General features: G+C 45.3%; 1 protein-coding gene across 2 annotated transcripts in view; it reads left to right on the top strand.

Moving 5' to 3' along the window:
- The window catches only part of LOC115467811 (sodium-dependent proline transporter-like), a 110,154-nt gene that overhangs the window by 18,417 nt on the left and 67,833 nt on the right, over positions 1–23,904 (top strand). For both annotated transcript variants that reach the window (XM_030199298.1, XM_030199297.1), the window contains exons 2-3: positions 13,397–13,637; positions 21,428–21,559. In XM_030199298.1, coding sequence (XP_030055158.1) covers positions 13,397–13,637; positions 21,428–21,559 — 373 coding nt within the window. The remainder of the gene's footprint in view (positions 1–13,396; positions 13,638–21,427; positions 21,560–23,904) is intronic.

Here is a 23,904-nt window from a genome sequence, read left to right as displayed (position 1 = left end):
GAGACAAGTCAAATAAACTTCAATAATTTAAAGATGTGGTTCTCAAAGCAGTCTTTGGACACAGCTAGGCGTTTTGGTTTTCGGGATATCCACTATGAGAGATTTGCATCTAAAAAGGACAATGCATGCAAATCTCTCAGGTATACTCATACCAGCCCATATTCACCCAGTGCTGGGCAGCATGCTAGCCGCCTGATCTGGTGCTGCACCCGGATATTCAATGTAAGGCTGTTCCGGTGACTGGCATTGAATATCTGGAGGGGGGGGGGGGGGGTAGGCCAGCTTAACCTTAACCAGCTATGTATTATTCAGCACTGGGAGGTTAAGTTTATAGTGGCCAAAGATGGACCCAATTCAGCCACCAAACTTAGCCAGTGATGCGCTGAATCTTCACAGCAGGCTGACTATTTTATGTGATATATCACACTATTTTGTGTGATATAGTTGGGTAGCCATGGATTGCCAGTTACATGCTGTTTTACCAGCTAGGAGCCGTTCCTGGCCAGTTAAATAGCGCTGAATATTGGGCAGATTGTGGATATCCAGAAAACTAGATAAGTGATAAGATATTAAAAGCAGGAAGCCGGAAAAGAATCAGTTGGGCCGCTGGATGACCAAGGAGTAAAAGGGGCGATCAAGGAAGACAAAGACGTAGCGGAGAGATTGAATGAATTCTTTGCTTCGGTCTTCACCGAGGAAGATTTGGGTGGGATACCGGTGTCAGAAATGATATTTCAAGTGGACGAGTCAGAGAAACTTACTGACTTCACAGTAAACCTGGAGGACGTAATGGGGCAGTTCGGCAAACTGAAGAGTAACAAATCTCCTGGACCGGATGGTATTCATCCTAGAGTACTGATACAACTGAAAAATGAGCTTACGGAGCTACTGCTAGTGATATGCAATTTATCCTTAAAATCGAGCGTGGTACCGGAAGATTGGAGGGTGGCCAATGTAACGCCCATTTTTAAAAAAGGTTCCAGGGGAGATCCGGGAAATTATAGACCGGTGAGTCTGACGTCGGTGCCGGGGAAAATGGTAGAGGCTATTATTAAAAACAAAATTACAGAGCACATCCGAGGACATGGATTACTGAGACCGAGTCAGCACGGCTTTTGTGTGGGGAAATCTTGCCTGACCAATTTAATTCAATTCTTTGAAGGAGTAAACGAACATGTGGACAAAGGGGAGCCGGTTGATATTGTGTATCTGGATTTTCAAAAGGCGTTTGACAAGGTACCTCATGAAAGGCTACAGAGGAAATTGGAGGGTCATGGGATAGGAGGAAAAGTCCTATTGTGGATTAAAAACTGGTTGAAGGATAGGAAACAGAGAGTGGGGTTAAATGGGCAGTATTCAGAATGGAGAAGGGTAGTTAGTGGGGTTCCTCAGGGGTCTGTGCTAGGACCGCTGCTTTTTAATATATTTATAAATGATTTAGAGATGGGAGTAACTAGCGAGGTAATTAAATTTGCTGATGACACAAAGTTATTCAAAGTCGTTAACTCGCGACAGGATTGTGAACAATTACAGAAGGACCTTACAAGACTGGGAGACTGGGCGGCTAAATGGCAGATGACGTTTAATGTGAGCAAATGCAAGGTGATGCATGTGGGAAAAAAGAACCCAAATTATAGCTACGTCATGCAAGGTTCCGCATTAGGAGTTACGGACCAAGAAAGGGATCTGGGTGTCGTCGATAATACGCTGAAACCTTCTGCTCAGTGTGCTGCTGCAGCTCGGAAAGCGAATAGAATGTTGGGTATTATTAGGAAAGGTATGGAAAACAGGTGTGAGGATGTCATAATGCCGTTATATCGCTCCATGGTGCGACCGCACCTTGAGTATTGTGTTCAATTCTGGTCGCCGCACCTCAAGAAAGATATAGTGGAATTGGAAAAGGTGCAGCGAAGGGCGACTAAAATGATAGCGGGGATGGGACGACTTCCCTATGAAGAAAGACTAAGGAGGCTAGGGCTATTCAGCTTGGAGAAGAGACGGCTGAGGGGAGACATGATAGAGGTACAGTGGTGGAAATAAGTATTTGATCCCTTGCTGATTTTGTAAGTTTGCCCACTGACAAAGACATGAGCAGCCCATAATTGAAGGGTAGGTTATTGGTAACAGTGAGAGATAGCACATCACAAATTAAATCCGGAAAATCACATTGTGGAAAGTATATGAATTTATTTGCATTCTGCAGAGGGAAATAAGTATTTGATCCCCCACCAACCAGTAAGAGATCTGGCCCCTACAGACCAGGTAGATGCTCCAAATCAACTCGTTACCTGCATGACAGACAGCTGTCGGCAATGGTCACCTGTATGAAAGACACCTGTCCACAGACTCAGTGAATCAGTCAGACTCTAACCTCTACAAAATGGCCAAGAGCAAGGAGCTGTCTAAGGATGTCAGGGACAAGATCATACACCTGCACAAGGCTGGAATGGGCTACAAAACCATCAGTAAGACGCTGGGCAAGAAGGAGACAACTGTTGGTGCCATAGTAAGAAAATGGAAGAAGTACAAAATGACTGTCAATCGACAAAGATCTGGGGCTCCACGCAAAATCTCACCTCGTGGGGTATCCTTGATCATGAGGAAGGTTAGAAATCAGCCTACAACTACAAGGGGGGAACTTGTCAATGATCTCAAGGCAGCTGGGACCACTGTCACCACGAAAACCATTGGTAACACATTACGACATAACGGATTGCAATCCTGCAGTGCCCGCAAGGTCCCCCTGCTCCGGAAGGCACATGTGACGGCCCGTCTGAAGTTTGCCAGTGAACACCTGGATGATGCCGAGAGTGATTGGGAGAAGGTGCTGTGGTCAGATGAGACAAAAATTGAGCTCTTTGGCATGAACTCAACTCGCCGTGTTTGGAGGAAGAGAAATGCTGCCTATGACCCAAAGAACACCGTCCCCACTGTCAAGCATGGAGGTGGAAATGTTATGTTTTGGGGGTGTTTCTCTGCTAAGGGCACAGGACTACTTCACCGCATCAATGGGAGAATGGATGGGGCCATGTACCGTACAATTCTGAGTGACAACCTCCTTCCCTCCGCCAGGGCCTTAAAAATGGGTCGTGGCTGGGTCTTCCAGCACGACAATGACCCAAAACATACAGCCAAGGCAACAAAGGAGTGGCTCAGGAAGAAGCACATTAGGGTCATGGAGTGGCCTAGCCAGTCACCAGACCTTAATCCCATTGAAAACTTATGGAGGGAGCTGAAGCTGCGAGTTGCCAAGCGACAGCCCAGAACTCTTAATGATTTAGAGATGATCTGCAAAGAGGAGTGGACCAAAATTCCTCCTGACATGTGTGCAAACCTCATCATCAACTACAGAAGACGTCTGACCGCTGTGCTTGCCAACAAGGGTTTTGCCACCAAGTATTAGGTCTTGTTTGCCAGAGGGATTAAATACTTATTTCCCTCTGCAGAATGCAAATAAATTCATATACTTTCCACAATGTGATTTTCCGGATTTAATTTGTGATGTGCTATCTCTCACTGTTACCAATAACCTACCCTTCAATTATGGGCTGCTCATGTCTTTGTCAGTGGGCAAACTTACAAAATCAGCAAGGGATCAAATACTTATTTCCACCACTGTATATAAAATAATGAGTGGAGTGGAACAGGTATCATCACCTCTCCTTTCATTCACAGCTTGCAATACTGTTTCATTGATCAGATCTCTATCCAATTCTTCTCTTTGAGTTGTAAATCTGTAGACTACAGCAATGTGAATCAAAATGCTATTTTTTCTTTCCAATACGATCTACAAGGCTTCCTCTTTTACCCACATCTCCCGCATTTCATCTAATGTTTTTGACATAGAGAGTACTACTACTACTATTTGACATTTCTAAAGCGCTACTAGGGTTACGCAGCGCTGTACAATTTAACATAGAAGGACAGTCCCTGCTCAAAGAGCTTACAATCTAAAGGACAAATGTACAGTCAAGTAGGGGTCGTCAGATTGGGGCAGTCTAGATTTCCTGAAAGGTATAAAGGTTAGGTGCTGAAAGCAACATTGAAGAGGTGGACTTTGAGTAAGGATTTGAAGATGGGTAGGGAGGGGGCTTGGCGTAAGGGCTCGGGAAGTTTATTCCAAGCATAGGGTGAGGCGAGGCAGAATGGACGGAGCCTGGAGTTGGCGGTGGTGGAGAAGGGTACTGAGAGGAGGGATTTGTCCTGTGAGCGGAGGTTTTGGGCGGGAACGTAAGGGGAGATGAGGGTAGAAAGGTAATGAGGGGCTGCAGACTGAGTGCATTTGTAGGTAAGAAGGAGAAGCTTGTATGCGGTATCTGATCGGAAGCCAGTGAAGTGACCTGAGGAGAGGGGTGATATGAGTATATCGGTTCAGGCGGAATATAAGACGTGCAGCAGAGTTCTGAATGGATTGAAGGGGGGATAGATGGTTAAGTGGGAGGCCAGTGAGGAGTAGGTTGCAGTAGTCAAGGCGAGAGGTAATGAGAGCGTGGATGATAGTTCGGGTGGTGTGCTCAGAGAGCCACTCTTTCCCCTTTGTTACCACCTCTGTCCCTACTGACCAGATTATAGCTGGGTATAGTGATATCGCATTCATGAGACTCCTTGAACCATGTCTCTAGAATGGCCACATTGTCTGTCTATTTACACCATTAGGGCTTCCAGATTAGGAACTTTATTGCCTCAACTGTGAGCATTTGTGATCATAGCCTTTCGTTGATTTTTAGATTGTTCAATTTTACTGTTTAAAGCTTTTATTCTGATCTTCGCTTCCCATTTGTCACTGTTAAGGATATTGAGATAGTCGCTGTTTTTTCCTACCACCACCATCATAATGCTTTTGCTGGGGGGTGACATCCTGAACCTGTTTTCTCCCACCTGCCACCTCCTTCCTCTAGCTAGAATGCCTGTCCACAAATTCATTGCATTTTTCACTTAGTTTGCTTTGCCTACCACGGAAAGATGTACTCCATCTTTGTAATATAGCAGTGGCATAGCCATGGGTCACCCAAAATTGTGGCACCCATTTTCAGAGTGGAAGGGATCCCCATGCCCCACCAGCTGAAGAGGGACTCTTCCAGCAGCTGGAACAATGCTGTACTCTGCAGCTCTCTGCCAGAACACTCCCATACTAGTCTCTATATGCGGCTGCCATGCCGGCCCCACTTTCCACCCATGCACAGTTTTTGCACATGTAGGGGGGTGGCGGCAGCATATAGAGTGTAGCATAAGAGTGTCCCAACCATGGACTGCAGAGTACAGGATTGTACCAGCTGCCGGAAGAGACTTTCTTCAGCTGGCTGGGCTTGATGCCAGGTTCCACATTAGGAGTCCCCAGCCAAAAAAGGGATCTAGACATCATCGTTGATGATACGTTGAAACCCTCTGCTCAGTGTGCAGCGGCGGCTAAGAAAGCAAACAGAATGTTAGATATTATTAGGAAAGGAATGGAAAACAAAAATGAGGATGTTATAATGCCTTTGTATCGCTCCATGGTGCAACCGCACCTCTAATATTGTGTTCAATTCTAGTCACCGCATCTCAAAAAAGATATAGTGGAATTAGAAAAGAGCAATGAAAATGATAAAGGGGATGGGAAGACTTCCCTATGAGGAAAGGCTAAAGTGACTAGGGCTCTTCAGCTTGGAGAAAAGATGGCTGAGGGGAGATATGATAGAAGTCTATAAAATAATGAGTGGAGTGGAACGGTTAGACGTGAATCACTTCTTTACTCTTTCAAAAAATACTAGGACCTGGGGGTCACGCAATGAAGCTACAAAGTTGTAAATTTAAAACGAATTGGAGAAAATATTTCTTCATTAAACTCTGGAATTCGTTGCCAGAGAATGTAGTAAAAGCGGTTACCTTAGCAAAGTTTTAAAAAGGTTTGGACGGCTTCCTAAAGGAAAAGTCCATAGACCATTATTAAAATGGACTTGGGGAAAATCCACAGCTTATTTCTAGGATAAACAGCATAAAATGTATTGCACTGTTTTGGGACCTTGCCAGGTATCTGTGACCCGGATTGGCCACTGTTGGAAACGGTATGCTGGGCTTGATGGACCTTTGGTCTGTCCCAGTATGGCAATACTTATGTAGCAGCTCAGGTATTTATGGAGCTGGAGGATGTGGGGAAAACTGTGTGCCCACCCAACTTGGACTCGGGCCCACCCAAAATATCATGTCTGGCTACACCCCTGCAATATAGCATCATGTTGTTCTATCTATTGCCCCAAGCTACCTATATATCTAAAACCTTCTTGCTTGCACCAGACTGAGCCATGTGTTAAAGCTGGTTGCATGATGCATTTTCTCTTCTCCCTTACCATGAACTAGAAGAATTTCAGAAAACGCGATAAGAATTGACAATGGGTTTAAATGTGTCTGCCAAAATTTGGAAGAGATTTTATGCTGTAGATGTGCTATTTAACCATCTGAGAACAAATGATCTGGTTAGAATCACATTACTTTTATGATCCTTACTTTCTTCTCTGATTTCATTCACATTGTGGCTTGTGTTTCCGCTGGCTGATGATCCTGCCAGGCATTTAACCTTTTTCTGACCCTTGAACTATAGTTTCAAGTTGATTCCTTTTAACAGTGGAGTCTCCTAGAACTAGCCATTTTCTGTTTTCGGACTCTTACCCAAGGGATTTCTAGTGCGTTGGTGCCACTCTTCTTTAATGAGATCAGATTCTATTCTTGTAGCATCAATGTTTTAGAAAGAAAATCCGCCAAAAGACGGAGAACTCAAGACACCCCACGGAAAACAACAATATAAAATAAAATAAAAGTGGGAGGACGACCAAGGATACCAAAGACTGAAAAGATGTATAATCATAGAAAAGTTTATTGAAGTCTCCATACGTCAATAAACGTTTCTGTTATTATACATCTTCTCAGTCTTTGGTATCCTTGGCCGTCCTCCCACTTTTATTTTATATAGCATCAATGTTTTACAAGGCAGAAAAGAGATTTTTTTTAGGGATTGAAGGAGTTGTCTGTGTTTTGAAAATGAGCTCCTTAGTGACTTAAAACATGGGATAGAAGAGAATTTGTAGTTTTTAGTTTTATTGATAAAAATGGTTTGAATTTAATTTAATAAAACAAGCATTATTTATTAACTTATTTAAATAGTCTAAAAATCTTTTTTTTCCATTGTTTCAAAATTATCTATTACAACCACGTATGTGTTAGGCGGGGAGAGTCTGATTGGCACGGACGGGGAGAGGGATCTTGGGGTGATAGTATCTGAGGACCTGAAGGCGACGAAACAGTGCGACAAGGCGGTAGCCGTAGCGAGAAGATTGCTAGGCTGGATAGGGAGAGGTGTGACCAGCAAAAGAAAGGAGGTTTTAATGCCCCTGTATAAGACGTTGGTGAGGCCCCACCTGGAGTATTGTGTTCAGTTTTGGAGGTCGTACCTTGCGAAGGATGTAAAAAAAATGGAAGCGGTGCAAAGAAAAGCTACGAGAATGGTATGGGATTTGCGTTCCAAGACGTATGAAGAGAGACTTGCTGGACCTGAACATGTATACCCTGGAGGAAAGGAGGAACAGGGGTGATATGATACAGACATTTAAATATTTGAAAGGTATTAATCCGCAAACGAATCTTTTCCGGAGATGGGAAGGTGGTAGAACGAGAGGACATGAAATGAGATTGAAGGGGGGGCAGACTCAGGAAAGATGTCAGGAAGTATTTTTTCACAGACAGGGTGGTGGATGCTTGGGATGCCCTCCCGCGGGAGGTGGTGGAGATGAAAACGGTAACGGAATTCAAACATGCGTGGGATATGCATAAAGGAATCCTGTGCAAAAGGAATGGATCCTCGGAAGCTTAGCTAAAATTGGGTGGCGGAGCAGGTGGGGGGAAGAGGGGTTGGTGGTTCGGAGGCGAGAATAGGGGAGGGCAGACTTGTATGGTCTGTGCCAGAGCCGGTGATGGGAGGCGGGATAGGTGGTTGGGAGGCGGGAAAAATGCTGGGCAGACTTGTACACTCTGGGCCCTGGGAGAGACAGGTGCAAATCAAGGTAAGGTACACACATGAGTTTGTCTTGGGCAGACTGGATGGACCATGCAGGTCTTTTTCTGCCGTCATCTACTATGTTACTATGTTAGAGCATTAAAATGTAGCTAATAGATAGCTAAGCCTAGTTAAGTCGTCTTTCCAATCCACCCTCCACAACTCCCACCTACTCCAGGCAACAAATGTCAGTTATCCCAATTAAAAGGACAAGAGGGACATTTGTCACGCTAGGGTATTATCATCAGGAAATGATTTGCTACAAGAACATAAGAATAGCCATACTGGGTCAGACCAATGGTCCATCCAGCCCAATATCCTGTTTCTAACAGTGGCCAATCCAGGGCACAAGTACCTGGCAGAAACACAATTAGTAGCAACATTTCATGCTACCAATCCCAGGGCAAGCAGTGGCTTCCCCATGTCTGTCTCAATAGCAGGCTATGGACTTTTGCTCCATGAACTTGTCCAAACCTTTTTTAGACCCAGATCCACTAACCGCTGTTACCACATCCTCCGGCAAAGAGTTCCAGAGCTTAACTATTTATTGAGTGAAAACATATTTCCTTCTATTTGTTTTAAAAATATTTCCATGTAACTTCCTTGATTGTCCCCTAGTCTTTGTACTTTTGGAATGAGTAAAAAATCGATTCACAAAATTGATTCACCACTCAGGATTTTGTAGATCTCAATCATATCTCCCCTCATCCGTCTCTTTTCCAAGCTGAAGAGCCCCCTAACTTCTCTAGCCTTTCCTCATACCAGAGGAGTTCCATCCCCTTTATCATCTTGATCACTCTTCTTTGAACTTTTTCTAATTCCGACAGATTTTTTTTGAGATACAGCGACCAGACCTCAAGGTGAGGTCTCACCATGGAGCAATACATAGGCATTATAGTATTTTCAGTCTTATTCACCATCCCTTTCCTAATAATTCCTAGCATCCTGTTTGCTTTATTGGCCACCACCATACATTGAGCAGAAGATTTCAGTATTATCTACAATGACACCTAGACCCTTTCCTTGGATACTGACGCCCAAGGTGGACCCTATCATTATTCTTTCCAATGTGCATCACTTTGCATTTGTCCACATTACATTCATCTGTCATTTGGATGCCCAGTCTTCCAGTTTCCTAAGGTCTTCCTGCAATTTTTCACAGTCTGCATGTGTTTATCCCTACTACCTTAGCAAAATTTAAATAACTAAACAACTTGTCAATACTTGTCCATCAGTGAGAGGGGTACCATTTGGTCTTTAACACTGAGTGTCGCATGTATGATTGTCTCCAGTTGGCAAGAGATTATATGTGTTCACTTGGTGCAAAGAGCTCCTGGTTCTCAGAGAATGAGTCTGGTCTGTTCACTAGAGTAGACGACTTGGAGGAGCTGATACGAACAGAGGTATATAGAGGAGACCTACAGGAACATAGTACCAAAGTCCCACCTCCAGTCTTGCAGCCTCTGCTGCCTTGGAGGAGGGAGGTCACCTGCAAGGAAAGCATCACCCTGGTGAAGCAAGAAGTAATCCCTATAACCAGGACCTGCCCTCCAGGGGATGTAATATCCTTCCACACCATATAACTCCAGGGGCTTCTGCCCAGGAGGGAAGGGTTAGGATGGCCATTTTAGTTGGTGATTCAATTATTAGGCATGTAGATAGCTGGGTGGTTGATGGACATGAGGGTTGCTTGCCTGCCTGATGTGAAGTGGGCAAACCTTATGCATCATGGCAACGAAATTAGTAAGCGGTCTTGAATGCAAAAATTATAGGGACAGGCATGTGAACCTCAACATGTATACGCTGGAAGAGAGGAGACATGATAGAAACGTTTAAATATCTCAAGGGCATTTATATACAGGAAGAGAGCCTTTTTCAAATGAAGGAGAGCTCTGGAATGAGGGGGCATATGACAAAGTTAAGAGGGAATAGGCTTAGGAGTAACCTAAGGAAGTATTATTTCACAGAAAGGGTGGTGGAGGCGTGGAATGGCCTCCCGGTGGAGGTGGTGGAGTCGAGGACTGTTCCAGAATTTAAAAAGGCATGGGATAAGCATGTGGGATCGCTTAGGAACAGGAAGAATTAGGGGTTACAGAGGATGGACAGACTGGATGGGTCATATGGCCTTTATCTGCCGTCATGTTTCTATGTTTCTATCACCTAGACACGATTTTAGACAGTGCTGGGAAGGAACTGACTGTCTTGTTACATAGGAAAATGTGGGAGGGAGGCTCTGGAAGCCATTTTGCATTTTGCCTTGCCTCACCCTATGCCTGGAACAGTCTTCCTGAATCCCTACGCCAAGCCCCCTCCCTACCCATCTTCAAATCCTTGCTTAAAGCTCACCTCTTCAATGCTGCATTCGGAACCTAACCTTTCGAACATATAGGTTGCCCCAATCTGTCTGACCTATCTGATTAACTGTACATTTGTCTTTTTAAATTGTAAGCTCTTCGAGCAGGGACTGTCCTTCCATGTTAAATTGTACAGCGCTGCGTAACCCTAGTAGCGCTTTAGAAATGTTAAGTAGTAGTAGTAGTAAATGCATGTTCTTAAATAGAAAGTTTAAATCCAAACTTCCAGGGTAGCTTTTTCAGAAATGCTCCCTGATCCACAGGCAGGATCCAAGACAGAAGCAGAGCTTAGGAGTCTCGATGTGTGGTTGAGATGATGGTACAGGGATACGGGATTTAGATTTGTTATTAACTGGGAACATTCTGAGGAAGAGGGAACCTATTCCAAAAAGATGGGCTCCACCTTAACTGGGGTGGAACCAGACTGTTGGCACTAACATTTTAAAAAGGGGAGAGAGAGCAGCTTTTAAACTAGAATCTGGGGGAAAGCCACTAGTCACTCAGGAATGCATGGTTTGGAGTCAGGTATCTTTTGAACAGTGGTGTACCTAGCTTGTTCGCCACCCAGGGTGGGTTGCCGTTGCACTCTTCCCCCCTCTCCCCCCAAGCGCATCACACCTCCACCTTTCCTCCTAGCAATGGGGTGCGTGGAGCAGGTGGACGGCTGTCGGCTCTGGCGGTCCCCTGCCCCGGAACAGGAAGTAATGTCAGAGAGGGCAGGGGACTGGCAGAGCCAACTGCACGCCTGCTCCGTGCACCCCCTTGCTGCCTACACTTGAGGCGGATCGCCCCCACTGCCCTGCCCTTAGTACACTACTGCTTTTGAAAGATACTATCGCAACAGAGAATTTGAAGCATAGGAATAAAGAGAAAAGTAACATAGTAACATAGTAACATAGTAGATGACGGCAGAAAAAGACCTGCACGGTCCATCTAGTCTGCCCATGATAAACTCATGTGTATACCTTACCTTGATTTGTACCTGTCTTTTTCAGGGCACAGACCGTATAAGTCTGTGCACCAGTATTTCCCGCCTCCCAACCACCAGTCCCGCCTCCCATCACCGGCTCCGGCACAGACCCCGTATAAGTCTGCCCGCCCCCATCCTAGCCTCTCAACCACCAACCCCTCTTCCCCCCACCACCCAATTTCAGCTAAGCTTCTGTGGATCCATTCCTTCTGCACAGGATTCCTTTATGCCTGTCCCACGCATGCTTGAATTCCGTTACCGTTTTCATCTCCACCACCTCCCGCGGGAGGGCATTCCAAGCGTTCACCACCCTCTCCGTGAAGAAATACTTCCTGACATCTTTCCTGAGTCTGCCCCCCTTCAATCTCATTTCATGTCCTCTCATTCTACCGCCTTCCCCTCTCCGGAAAAGATTCGTTTGCGGATTAATACCTTTCAAATATTTGAACGTCTGTATCATATCACCCCTGTTCCTCCTTTCCTCCAGAGTATACATGTTCAGGTCAGCAAGTCTCTCTTCATACGTCTTGGAACGCAACTCCCATACCATCCTCGTAGCTTTTCTTTGTACCGCTTCCATTTTTTTAACATCCTTCGCAAGGTACGGCCTCCAAAACTGAACACAATACTCCAGGTGGGGCCTCACCAATGTCTTATACAGGGGCATTAAAACCTCCTTTTTTCTGCTGGTCACACCTCTCTCTATACAGCCTAGCAACCTTCTCGCTACGGCCACCGCCTTGTCGCACTGTTTCATCGCCTTCAGGTCCTCAGATACTATCACCCCAAGATCCCTCTCCCCGTCCGTGTCTATCAGGCTCTCCCCACCTAACACATAAGCCTCCCTTGGATTTCTACTCCAAGTAGTTGGCAAAAGAAGTGCTGAGGCCAGAAAGAAGAATTCATCCCTGGTTTTGGGTAAGGTCATAGAATTAAGATAAATCCACCATTATTTAATGTCAAAAAACACCTGCAAATTAAGAGGAATATGTGAGTCATAGTGGTAACGAAGTACATAAGTATTGCCATACTGGGAAAGACCAAAGGTCCATCAAGCCCAGCATCCTGTAACAGTGGCCAATGCAGGTCACAAATACCTGGCAAGATCCCAAAAAGTACAACATTTTATACTGCTTATCCTAGAAATAGTGGATTTTCCCCAAGTCCATTTAATAACGGTCTATGGACTTTTCCTTTAGGAAGCCGTCCAAACCTTTTTTAAACTCCGCTAAGCTAACCGCCTTTACCACATTCTCTGGCAAAGAATTCCAGAGTTGAATTACACGTTGAATGAAGAAAAATTTTCTCCGATTCGTTTTAAATTTACTACAATGTAGCTTCATCGCATGCCCCCCTAGTCCTAGTATTTTTGGAAAGCGTGAACAGATGCTTCACATCTAGCCATGGTCAGGATGAGTGTTAGGAGCAGGAGTGATCCAGTCAGGAGTGGAACCAATAAAGTAGATGGTCAAGTAATTGGAAATAGGCCTGAGTGAAACAGCAAAAAAACAAATAAACATATTCTAGACCATAGGAGCCAACTTTTCAAAATTATTGGGGGTGCTAAGCCCAATGGAAATGACCCCTCCCTGGACACATACAAGGAATTTTCTCAATATTGGGGGTGCGCAAGCACCCACAGAGTCGGCTCCAATGTTCTAGACAATAAAGGTATCTTGTGGTTTGCTTTGAGCAGAAGAGAGATGGCTGAATTCATATTCAAATCAATTCTTGTATACCGCTAATATCCCCTTTCCAGGGTTCAGTGTAGTTTACATTCTAGGTGAGACAAAAGCAGATAGTGTTAGTGTGAGGTATGAGAAACATTAGAGACCATTTGGTGTAATGCATGAGACTAAAACCATTATAGGAGAGGATAATGGATGATACTAGGAGGTAGAAGTCAGGTGACTACTGAGATTACCCCAAACTAAAAGCAGGATGGGGAAGACTGATGTGTCTGCTCTGAGCAGGGTTAGCAGTTGATTTAACACATATGACTATTAGATTTCTTCCTAATCTGTTTTCCTTCTTTCCTCTCTTCAGGACTTCTCTGTGGAACCAAATGGAGCGAGTCTGGAATCCGACACCCCTCAGCAGCCCCAGCCACCTTTGCAGATCCAGCCTGGGACTGTGAGCTCTGACCCCAGCCTGCCGAGCTCTGACCCCAGCCTGCCCCGACAGACCTGGGGTGGGAAGTATGAGTTTCTGCTATCCTGCATTGGTTACTGTGTGGGGCTGGGTAACGTCTGGCGCTTCCCATACCTTTGCTACCGGAATGGAGGAGGTGAGTGTGGCCCGGCTGCCATCTCCCCGTCTTTCGCTGCTGAAAGAATGGGACAACATTGAGACACCCTGTGTTCTGCAGTTTATTACATCACATGACATTGGGTTGGTTCAGGATGGGTTATGGGTAACAGAACTTCACACAGAAAAGGTGCATTATCCATGCAAACCCCTTCCTCTTATATTGCTTTGCAGACCCAAGAGGCTGGAGCCCACAGGCTCTCCCGTCCTGACAGTGGTAGGAAGAGGAGGTTTTGCCCTCAGAAATCTTTGAGTATAGCTCTAAATCAAGAGGAATCGTGCTGCTCCTTAGGCCAGATATTTGATGCTTTTAAAATTCAGTCACTGAAGAAGAAGGTACTGCCTTCAAAAGTTATCCAAAAAATGGATGAAGTTAGTCCAGTAAAAAAGGTAGCATTTTATTTTATTTTCATAAGGAAGTGGAGTGGCCTAGTGGTTAGGGTGGTGGACTTTGGTCCTGAGGAACTGAGTTTGATTCCCACTTCAGGCACAGGCAGCTCCTTGTGACTCTGGGCAAGTCACTTAACCCTCCATTGCCCCATGTAAGCCGCATTGAGCCTGCCATGAGTGGGAAAGCGCAGGGTACAAATGTAACAAAAATAAAATAGATACTATTGGAGATTCTACATGGAATGTTGCTACTATTGGAGATTCCACATGGAATGTTGCTATTCCACTAGCAACATTCCATGTAGAAGCCTGCGCGGTCACATTTGTGATCTGCAAAGGCCGACTTCTACATGGAATGTTGCTAGTGGAATAGCAACATTCCATGTAGAATCTCAAATAGTAGCAACAGTGGAGGAGTGGCCTAGTGGTTAGGGTGGTGGACTTTGGTCCTGAGGAACTGAGTTGGATTCCCACTTCAGGCACAGGCAGCTCCTTGTGACTCTGGGCAAGTCACTTAACCCTCCATTGCCCCATGTAAGCCGCATTGAGCCTGCCATGAGTGGGAAAGCGCAAGGTACAAATGTAACAAAAATAAAATAGATACTATTGGAGATTCTACATGGAACGTTGCTATTCCATTAGCAACATTCCATGTAGAAGGCTGCGCAGGCTTCTGTTTCTGTGAGTCTGACGTCCTGCATGTACGTGCAGGACGTCAGACTCACAGAAGCAGAAGCCTGCGCGGCTACATTGGTGATCTGCAGGGGCCGACTTCTACATGGAATGTTGCTAGTGGAATAGCAACATTCCATGTCGAATCTCAAATAGTAGCAACAGTGGAGGAGTGGCCTAGTGGTTAGGGTGGTGTACTTTGGTCCTGAGGAACTGAGTTTGATTCCCACTTCAGGCACAGGCAGCTCCTTGTGACTCTGGGCAAGTCACTTAACCCTCCATTGCCCCATGTAAGCCGCATTGAGCCTGCCATGAGTGGGAAAGCGCAGGGTACAAATGTAACCAAAATAAAATAGATACTATTGGAGATTCTACATGGAATGTTGCTACTATTGGAGATTCTACACGGAATGTTGCTAGTATTGGAGATTCTACGTGGAATGTTGCTACTATTGGAGATTCTACATGGAATGTTGCTATTCCACTAGCAACATCCCATGTAGAAGGCTGCGCAGGCTTCTGTTTCTGTGAGTTGTGCAGGACGTCAGACTCACAGAAGCAGAAGCCTGCGCGCCCACATTGGTGATCTGCAAGGGCCGACTTCTACATGGAATGTTGCTAGTGGAATAGAATCTCAAACAGTAGCAACAGTGGAGGAGTGGCCTAGTGGTTAGGGTGGTGGACTTTGGTCCTGAGGAACTGAGTTTGATTCCCACTTCAGGCACAGGCAGCTCCTTGTGATTCTGGGCAAGTCACTTAACCCTCCAGTGCTCCATGTAAGCCGCATTGAGCCTGCCATGAGTGGGAAAGCGCAGGGTACAAATGTAACAAAAATAAAATAGATACTATTGGAGATTCTACGTGGAATGTTGCTACTATTGGAGATTCTACATGGAATGTTGCTATTCCACTAGCAACATTCCATGTAGAAGGCTGCGCAGGCTTCTGTTTCTGTGAGTTGTGCAGGACGTCAGACTCACAGAAGCAGAAGCCTGCGTGGCCACATTGGTGATCTGCAAGGGCCGACTTCTACATGAAATGTTGCTAGTGGAATAGCAACATTCCATGTCGAATCTCAAATAGTAGCAACAGTGGAGGAGTGGCCTAGTGGTTAGGGTGGTGGACTTTGGTCCTGAGGAAATGAGTTTGATTCCCACTTCAGGCACAGGCAGCTCCTTGTGACTCTGGGCAAGTCACTTAACCCTCCATTGCCCCATGTAAGCCGCATTGAGCCTGCCATGAGTGGGAAAGCACAGGGTACAAATGTAACCAAAATAAAATAGATACTATTGGAGATTCTACATGGAATGTTGCTACTATTGGAGATTCTACACGGAATGTTGCTATTCCACTAGCAACATTCCATGTACAAGGCTGCGCAGGCTTCTGTTTCTGTGAGTTGTGCAGGACGTCAAACTCACAGAAGCAGAAGCCTGCGTGGCCACATTGGTGATCTGCAAGGGCCGACTTCTACATGGAATGTTGCTAGTGGAATAGAATCTCAAACAGTAGCAACAGTGGAGGAGTGGCCTAGTGGTTAGGGTGGTGGACTTTGGTCCTGAGGAAATGAGTTTGATTCCCACTTCAGGCACAGGCAGCTCCTTGTGACTCTGGGCAAGTCACTTAACCCTCCATTGCCCCATGTAAGCCGCATTGAGCCTGCCATGAGTGGGAAAGCGCAGGGTACAAATGTAACAACAACAAAAAAAGAATAACATGATGAGACTTTTTTCGCCACAGAGCAGCCTTCATTTTCAAAGGCTTAGTGGGCAATTTTAAAAGCCCTCGGATTCTATACAGTGCACTTAGATTTAGGTGCCGAAATTGGTGCGGATTCTATAACACCGCGCATAAGTTAATTGGCCTAAGCTCGTGAGCACTGACTCAGCACTTAACAAGCAATAATGAGCACTAATTGGCACTGATTAGAATTTAGGCGCACAACTTGCTAAGCATATCCTGTAATGATGTGCGCTAGACTTCTAACGCAAGCAGGCAAAAGGGGCATGTTTATGGGTGGGGAAATGGTCGTTTCGTGGGCATTATGAAATATAGGTGACTAGTTATAGAATATAGTCCAGTGCGCCTAAGTCTATGTGCCGAGATTTACACCAAGTTTTCCTTGGTGTAAATGGATGCATGCCGATTTATTATTATTATTATTATTTGTTGCATTTGTATCCCACATTTTCCCACCAATTTGCAGGCTCAATGTGGCTTACATTATGCCATGATGGCGATCGCCATTTCCGGATAGAGAAATACAAGTGATATTACATTAAGATGTATAAATGATAGAGTGAATATAGAATAAGTTAGACAGTCAAATATAGAAAGTTCATTTCCGGTGTGTGAAATAAAGTGGTAGTGCGTGAGGCGTAACTTTCATTAGTATCACGTAGGTTATCAGTCTGGTGCGGAGATTTTGGTTTTGTCTAGTTCATTTAGAGTCTAGTAGTCTAGTATTTAGGATGGATCATTATGCTATGCCTTTTTGAACAGGTTGGTTTTCAGTAGTTTTCGGAAGATTGCTAGGTCGTGCATTTAGGTGCTGAAATATCAGCTTAAGCGTATTTTCTAATCGAATACGCTTAGTTGGCGCTGATTCAGCACCAATTTTTTTTTTTCTAGAAGCCATATATAGAATCTCCTCCTTAGTGTGTGTTGGCCCCTTATAGGAGGAATGAATGCCACTCTATTGCAGAATGCTTTTGGAAAAGTCAAGTGGCCCTAAATATGAGTCTTGTGGGATAAAAGTCAGACTCGAATGTGCTGTGAGTGTCTGCAGGTCCTTCAGGAATTGTTCCCAGCCTCATCCATGCTGGTATGCAGTGGCACTACATGACGAATTGTTTGCCTTTACAAGAAAGCTTTTGTCTGTTTGGCAGCAGTTTCAGGAAGGGAAATTACTGTGCCCTGCGGGACTTGTAGCACTTTGTGGAGCCCTAGGTGCAATAAGGAACAAGAAAAAAAAAAAAACCAAGTATAGACAGAAGCTTATTCCTGGAAGCATCCCCCAAAGGCTGTCTTTCTGCCTTCAGTATTTGGCTGCTAGGGTTTAGTGCTGATAGTTTTACAGCTCTTTTCCTGTGAGATCTCGGAACCAGCCATGGGCCTATCCCTCCTTCTCTTATTCTCACAAATGTAGTGGGAAGATTTCCTGGGTTTCTGGGTTCACATTGTAGGTCCAGGGCAGGATCAATCCAATTAAGCTGTAGTAACCCAGAGTAGAGTGAAATGGCCAGCTCTCTAAATGGAGGAGGGTGACTAGTAGAGCGCCACAGGGATCTGCACTGGGACGGGTGCTTTTTAACATATTTATAAATGATCTGGAAATGAGAACAATGAGTGAAGTGATCAAATTTGTAGATGACACAAAACTATTCAATCTTGTTAAATTGCATGAGAACTATGACAAATTGCAGAAGGACCTTGGAAGGCTGGAAGACGAGCATATAAATGTAATTTATTGACTATTTTTAGCGTAATTTTAATTGAAAGAGGTATAAGAAAATGAAATCAATTGATAATTGGATAAGAAATACAAAGAACCACATCTTTCTATTAGCCCACATCCAAATGGCAGATGAAATTTAGGGTCCTGTTTAGGGAAAGGGAAATGGGACTTGATATACTGCCTTTTTGAGGTTTTTGCAACTACATTCGAAGCGGTTTACATATATTCAGGTACTTATTTTGTACCAGGGGCAATGGAGGGTTAAGTGACTTGCCCAGAGTCACAAGGAGCTGCAGTGGGAATCGAACTCAGTTCCCCAGGATCAAAGTCCACTGCACTAACCACTAGGCTACTCCTCCAGTAGTTTATTGAGAAGCGCTAACATTTTTAGCATTTCTATGAGCGTCTCTAGAATTAGCACACGCTAAAAATGCTAGCACGCCTACAGCGCAGCTTAGTAAACCATGCCCTTAATGTGGACCAGTGATGCACATTGGCAAGAATAGTCCAAATTTGTAGCTGCATAATTCTAGGATCCACTAGGAGTCATCACCCAGGAAAAGGATTTAGGTGTCATCGTGGAAAATATATTGAAATCTGCTCGGTGCATTGCAGCAGCATCCAAGACTATCTTAATGCCTCTGTATCACACCATGGTGAAACTGTGTTTTGCGTGTTGTGTGCAATTCTGGTCACTGTGTCTCAAAAAAGATGTAGTAAAACTGGAAAAGGTTCAGAGAAAGGTAACCAAAATAATTAAGGGGTTGGCAAGACTGTCATGTGAGGAAAGACTAAAGAGGTTAGGGCTCTTCAGCTTGGAAAAGAGACAGCTGAGGAGAGATACAATAGAGGTCTATACAATGCAGAGTAGAATGGAACAAGTAAACATGAATCGATTGTTCTACTCTTTCCAAAAGTACAAGGACCATAGCAGTGTTTCTCAGCCCAGTCCTTCAGCAATACCCAGCTTAGTCAGGTTTTCAGGATATCCACAATTAATATGCATGGGATAGATTGACATGCACTGCCTCCTTGGTATGCAAATGTATCTCATTCATATTTATTGTGGAAATCCTGAAAATTCAACTGGATGGGTGTAGCCCAAGGACTTGGTTGAGAAGCACCGGAATAAGGGGACAGTCTATTTTATAGCTGGAGCCATGGGGTGCAGAAGCCAGTGGGGTTCACTCTTTCCTGGCCTACTCCACCAGGGAGCTTAAGGTAGGCCAAGGGGGAGTGAAGGGGGGTTAAGGAAGAGGCTCTGTTCTTCTGGGGTGGGGGGGGGGGGGGAGACCTGAGGATGGCTTGGAATCGAGGAGTAGAAAATGACAGATCCCCTTATGCGAGGGTGAATTTTTAGTCTGCTAACTGGCTGAGCAAATGCATAAAGTTAAGACAGAAAAAAGGCTGTTTTAAGTTTTTATGCGGAGATTTAACCAAGCACCAGTCTGAATTAAGTGGATACCAGTTCAAGCCAAATTTGGTGCCCCCTCTTCCCCCACCCCACCCGAAATACACAGTTCCCTTCCACCCGGCTGATGAGGTAACACCCCCCCCCCCCCCAGTCATCCCAGATGCATACCCCTCCCCAGGCCTACCTGACATTCCTTGTGCTCCAGTGGGGTGAAGGGGCAGGAGCAAAGTCCATAGCTTGTGGAACAAAGCTTACATACAGCATGTATCCACAGCTAGCATGTGCAAATTTAGATAAGCAATTTACATATTGCTTTCATTAGAGTTCTCATATTACCCTGAAGCATTGAGGGCCATTTTGTTTCCAAGCCATAGAATCCAGGCATTTTCCATAGAAGCAGCACATCCAGATAGAGAAAATTAACCAGGACAGCACAGCTCATTTCATCAGGTGACATTATTATTATTATTACATTTGTATCCCACATTATCCCACGTTTTTGCAGGCTCAATGTGGCTTAAAAATTCATCGTGGATACTGGAAATAGAAAAGAGTATACATTTGTTTTAGCAGACGTTTTGGTTACATGATGGTAAAATACATGATAGAATTACAATGAGGAATTGCAAAGACCTCGCTGTTAAAGAGGAAAGTAAAGAGAGGAGCAGAGAGGTCCAAAGTTTGTAATAGATGACCAGTTTTTTGGGGGGGAGGGGGGAAGAGTCAGGTTCAGCAATGAAACGATCCTGGGTATACACAACCAACAGTGAACTGGGAAAATGACAGGTGTGTGTCTCTTAGTGAACCTTCACATCTAGCAGGGCATCCCAAGAGGGTCATAGGATCTTTAGATGAAAATTAGTCAAAACTGGGGCCTAGCCTGTCCTCACTTTATATTTACAAACACAAGCTTGTCTTTGAGATGTGAGTTTTTCTCTAATTACTATTTCTCATGCCTTGTCCAAGAAATCCCCTTCCATGGGAACAAGCGATTTTATTTCCCAATCTTTTAGATTTTCACCTCTCAGTTGCTAGAAGATGTTTAATCATTCATCTTTGTATGTCTGATATAACTCAGTAAAATCTAGAGTAACCTAGTAACATAGTAAGTGACGGCAGATAAAGACCTGAATGGTCCATCTAGTCTGTCCAAGCATAAAGACACAATTTACTCCCCCCTCCCCATTTTCAGCAGTTCTCTCTCCCAAAGCCTCAAAACGCTCTTCTCTTGAAGAGGTTGACAGGCTACCAGTCCACAGCAGTGCAGAGCCATGTAGGGAGACCACAGGAGGAGTAGAGGGAGGGACCTGGCCTCCCAGTGTGTTGCTGCATTGAACATGGATCCTATGGATATTTTGCATCGAGCTCAGGGGTTACGTGGAGAGACACCCTTGCTTGATTTAGCTATAATGATGCAGAAGTCCATTGATTTTCATTGAAGGGGTTTTTATTACAACATCCTGGAACAATACAAATACTGCATCCTGCATCTGGGATATATGATGGCTGGTGGAGTCAAATGCTGTCGGTGTTTAACTGGATAGTAGTTGTCCTTTATTCACAGTGGTGCATCTCTGTCTGGATCAAACATTCCCTCCAGGGCCCTCACGCAAGCCTGAACAGATTTAGAGTCCCATAGGAATAGAACAGTTGCACCAAATAATTATAATTAATAGTTTGAACTAATTATATTACCTGACATGCTGTAAAGTATTTCAGAGACCTACATTTGGATCTTCAGCAAGATGCCAGTGGGGGAGCAGCAGTAGACGGGGAGGGGGCTCCATGATGTTTTTACGTGTGTTTGATGCTCTCTTTCTCTCTCTCTCTCTCTCAGGGGCCTTCCTGATTCCCTATTCCATCATGCTGCTGTTCACCGGGCTGCCGCTCTTCCTCATGGAGCTCAGTCTGGGCCAGTACGGAGCTGCTGGGCCCATCACTGTCTGGAAGTGCTGCCCCATCCTCAAAGGTAAAGCACAGCTGGGAAAAGCAGAACAGCTGCATTTTTAACAACCCTAGCTACAATTTTACATTTAGAGGGTAATTATATACCAGGGGGCCTGCTTTTAGAAGGCAACTAAGCGCCTATGGGGCTCATTTTTGAAAGAGAAAAACGTCCAAAAAGTGTCATAAAGCAGCATTTGGATGAATTTCTTCTCAAAACATCCAAATTGGTGTTTTCGAAACCTATTTTACAGACGTTTATCTATGCAATTCGTCTGCAGTGCATCCAGATCACAAGGGGGCATGTCAGAGGCGGGCTTAGGGCACGCTCATAGGCGCCCCGTATAAGAGGCTTGGGGAGGCTAAGCCTCCCCAGCCCAGCTGTGACCTGCCCCGCCTACCTCCTTCTCTAAATGAAGCCCGAGACGACTCCCGAGTCCAAATCTTCTGCGGCAGCCGGGAACGAGACGTACAGCCAGCATAACAGAAGAAGAAAAAGAAGCGCGGTGCCACTGCCGCAGCAGCCTTCAGACATGCGCTGTCTGCTCTGCCGGTCTCTGCCCCGTGACGTCAATTTCCCGTTCCGGGGGCAGAGGACCGGCAGAGCCGACAGCGCATGTCTGAAGGCTGCAGCGGCCCCGCGCTTCTTTTTCTTCTTCTGTCAGCGCTGCAGCAAAGAGGCCCGGGCCGAAGAGAACATGGTCACTGGCGGGAAATGGTAGGAGGAGAGAGAGGGAGAGCAGAGGAGAGCCAGGGGGCATGGATAAGAGCAGTGGAGAGCCAGAGAGCGATAGGGAGAGAAAGAGGGGCCATGGGAAAGAGCAGGGGAGAGCCAGGGACATGGAAAAAAACAGGGGAGAGCCAGAAAGAGATGGGGAGAGAAAGAGGGGCCATGGAAAGGAGCAGGGGACAGCCAGGGACATGGAATAAAGCAGGGGAGAGCCAGAAAGAGATGGGGAGAGAAAGAGGGGCCATGGAAAGGAGCAGGGGAGAGCCAGGGACATAGAAAAAAAGCAGGGGAGAGCCAGAAAGAGATGGGGAGAAAAAGAGGGGCCATGGAAAGGAGCAGGGGACAGCCAGGGACATAGAAAAAAAGCAGGGGAGAGCCAGAAAGAGATGGGGAGAGAAAGAGGGGCCATGGAAAGGAGCAGGGGACAGCCAGGGACATGGAATAAAGCAGGGGAGAGCCAGAAAGAGATGGGGAGAGAAAGAGGGGCCATGCAAAGGAGCAGGGGACAGCCAGGGACATGGAATAAAGCAGGAGAGAGCCAGAAAGAGATGGGGAGAGAAAGAGGGGACATGGGCAGGAGAGAAAGAGAAGCTGCTGGGGAGAAACTGGGGGAGACCCTAGCTGTCAGACTGAGAAATGCTGGCTGGATGAAAGGAGGGAGAAAGAGGAAAAATGCTGGAAGGAGGGGGCAGAATGAGGGAAGATGCTGGTAGGAAGGGAAAGAGGATGACACTGGAAGGATGGGGTGAAAGAGGACATGCTGAATGGAAAAGGGTCGAGAGAGAACTGTCTAGAAGGAAGGGGAGATAGAGGGAGACAATGGATGAAAGGATTGGGAGAGGGTAATGGGTGGAAGGATGAAGAGAGAAAGAGGGATGACAGTGGATGGAAGGGTAGGAGAGAAAGAGGGATGGTGCTGGACATGGATGGAGGGGAGGAAAGTTTATGCACATGGAGATGGAGGGGAGTGAGGAGAAATGCTGGATATGGATGGAGGGTAAACTGATGAATTTAAGAGCTGGATTGGGACACTGAAGGATAAGGACAGGGCTACAGATGGTAGACAGTACTCATAAGGACACAGGAGGATGGTGGACATGGTGAGAGAAAAAATATCAAATGGAAAGAAGACACTGCATAAAACAGAAGACACTGGGACCAAAGCGAATAGAAAAACTAAATGATCAGACAACAAAGGTAGAAAAAAGTCAGAATTTATTAACTGCAATATGTCAGCTTTTGGAAATGTGCATCTGTGATGTTTTGCATGTAAGTTTCAATTTTTCTAGTATTGCTGCATGCTGAGTCTGACTTCTTGAGGTAACTTTCCAGTTCAGTATTTTGCCTTCATATCTGTTGTCATGTGTTTTTCATGTGATCAAGGTGCAGTATTCTGCTAGTGTGAAGTATTTGCAGCCCTTTTTGTTTTATTTTGGTTTCACTAGGTTGTGTACTGGTGTTTTAGAGCCCGGTGTAATTACAGTGCTGCCTTTCCATGCATAAGGTTGTAGCTTGTCCTGTCCTTGGAATTAGTGCTGTTATGGTTTGGTAAGGTTATGAGTGTGTTTTTGCACAAGTTTGTGTATAGTGTTTTGCAGTGGAGAGATTGTGTATTGGCCTTTACTGAGGTGGCACCAAAT

This window comes from Microcaecilia unicolor, chromosome 4, assembly GCF_901765095.1.
Source record: "Microcaecilia unicolor chromosome 4, aMicUni1.1, whole genome shotgun sequence".
NCBI lineage: Eukaryota > Metazoa > Chordata > Amphibia > Gymnophiona > Siphonopidae > Microcaecilia > Microcaecilia unicolor.
The sequence above is the reverse complement of the archived record's forward strand: the minus strand, read 5'-3'. Positions and strand labels throughout refer to the sequence as shown.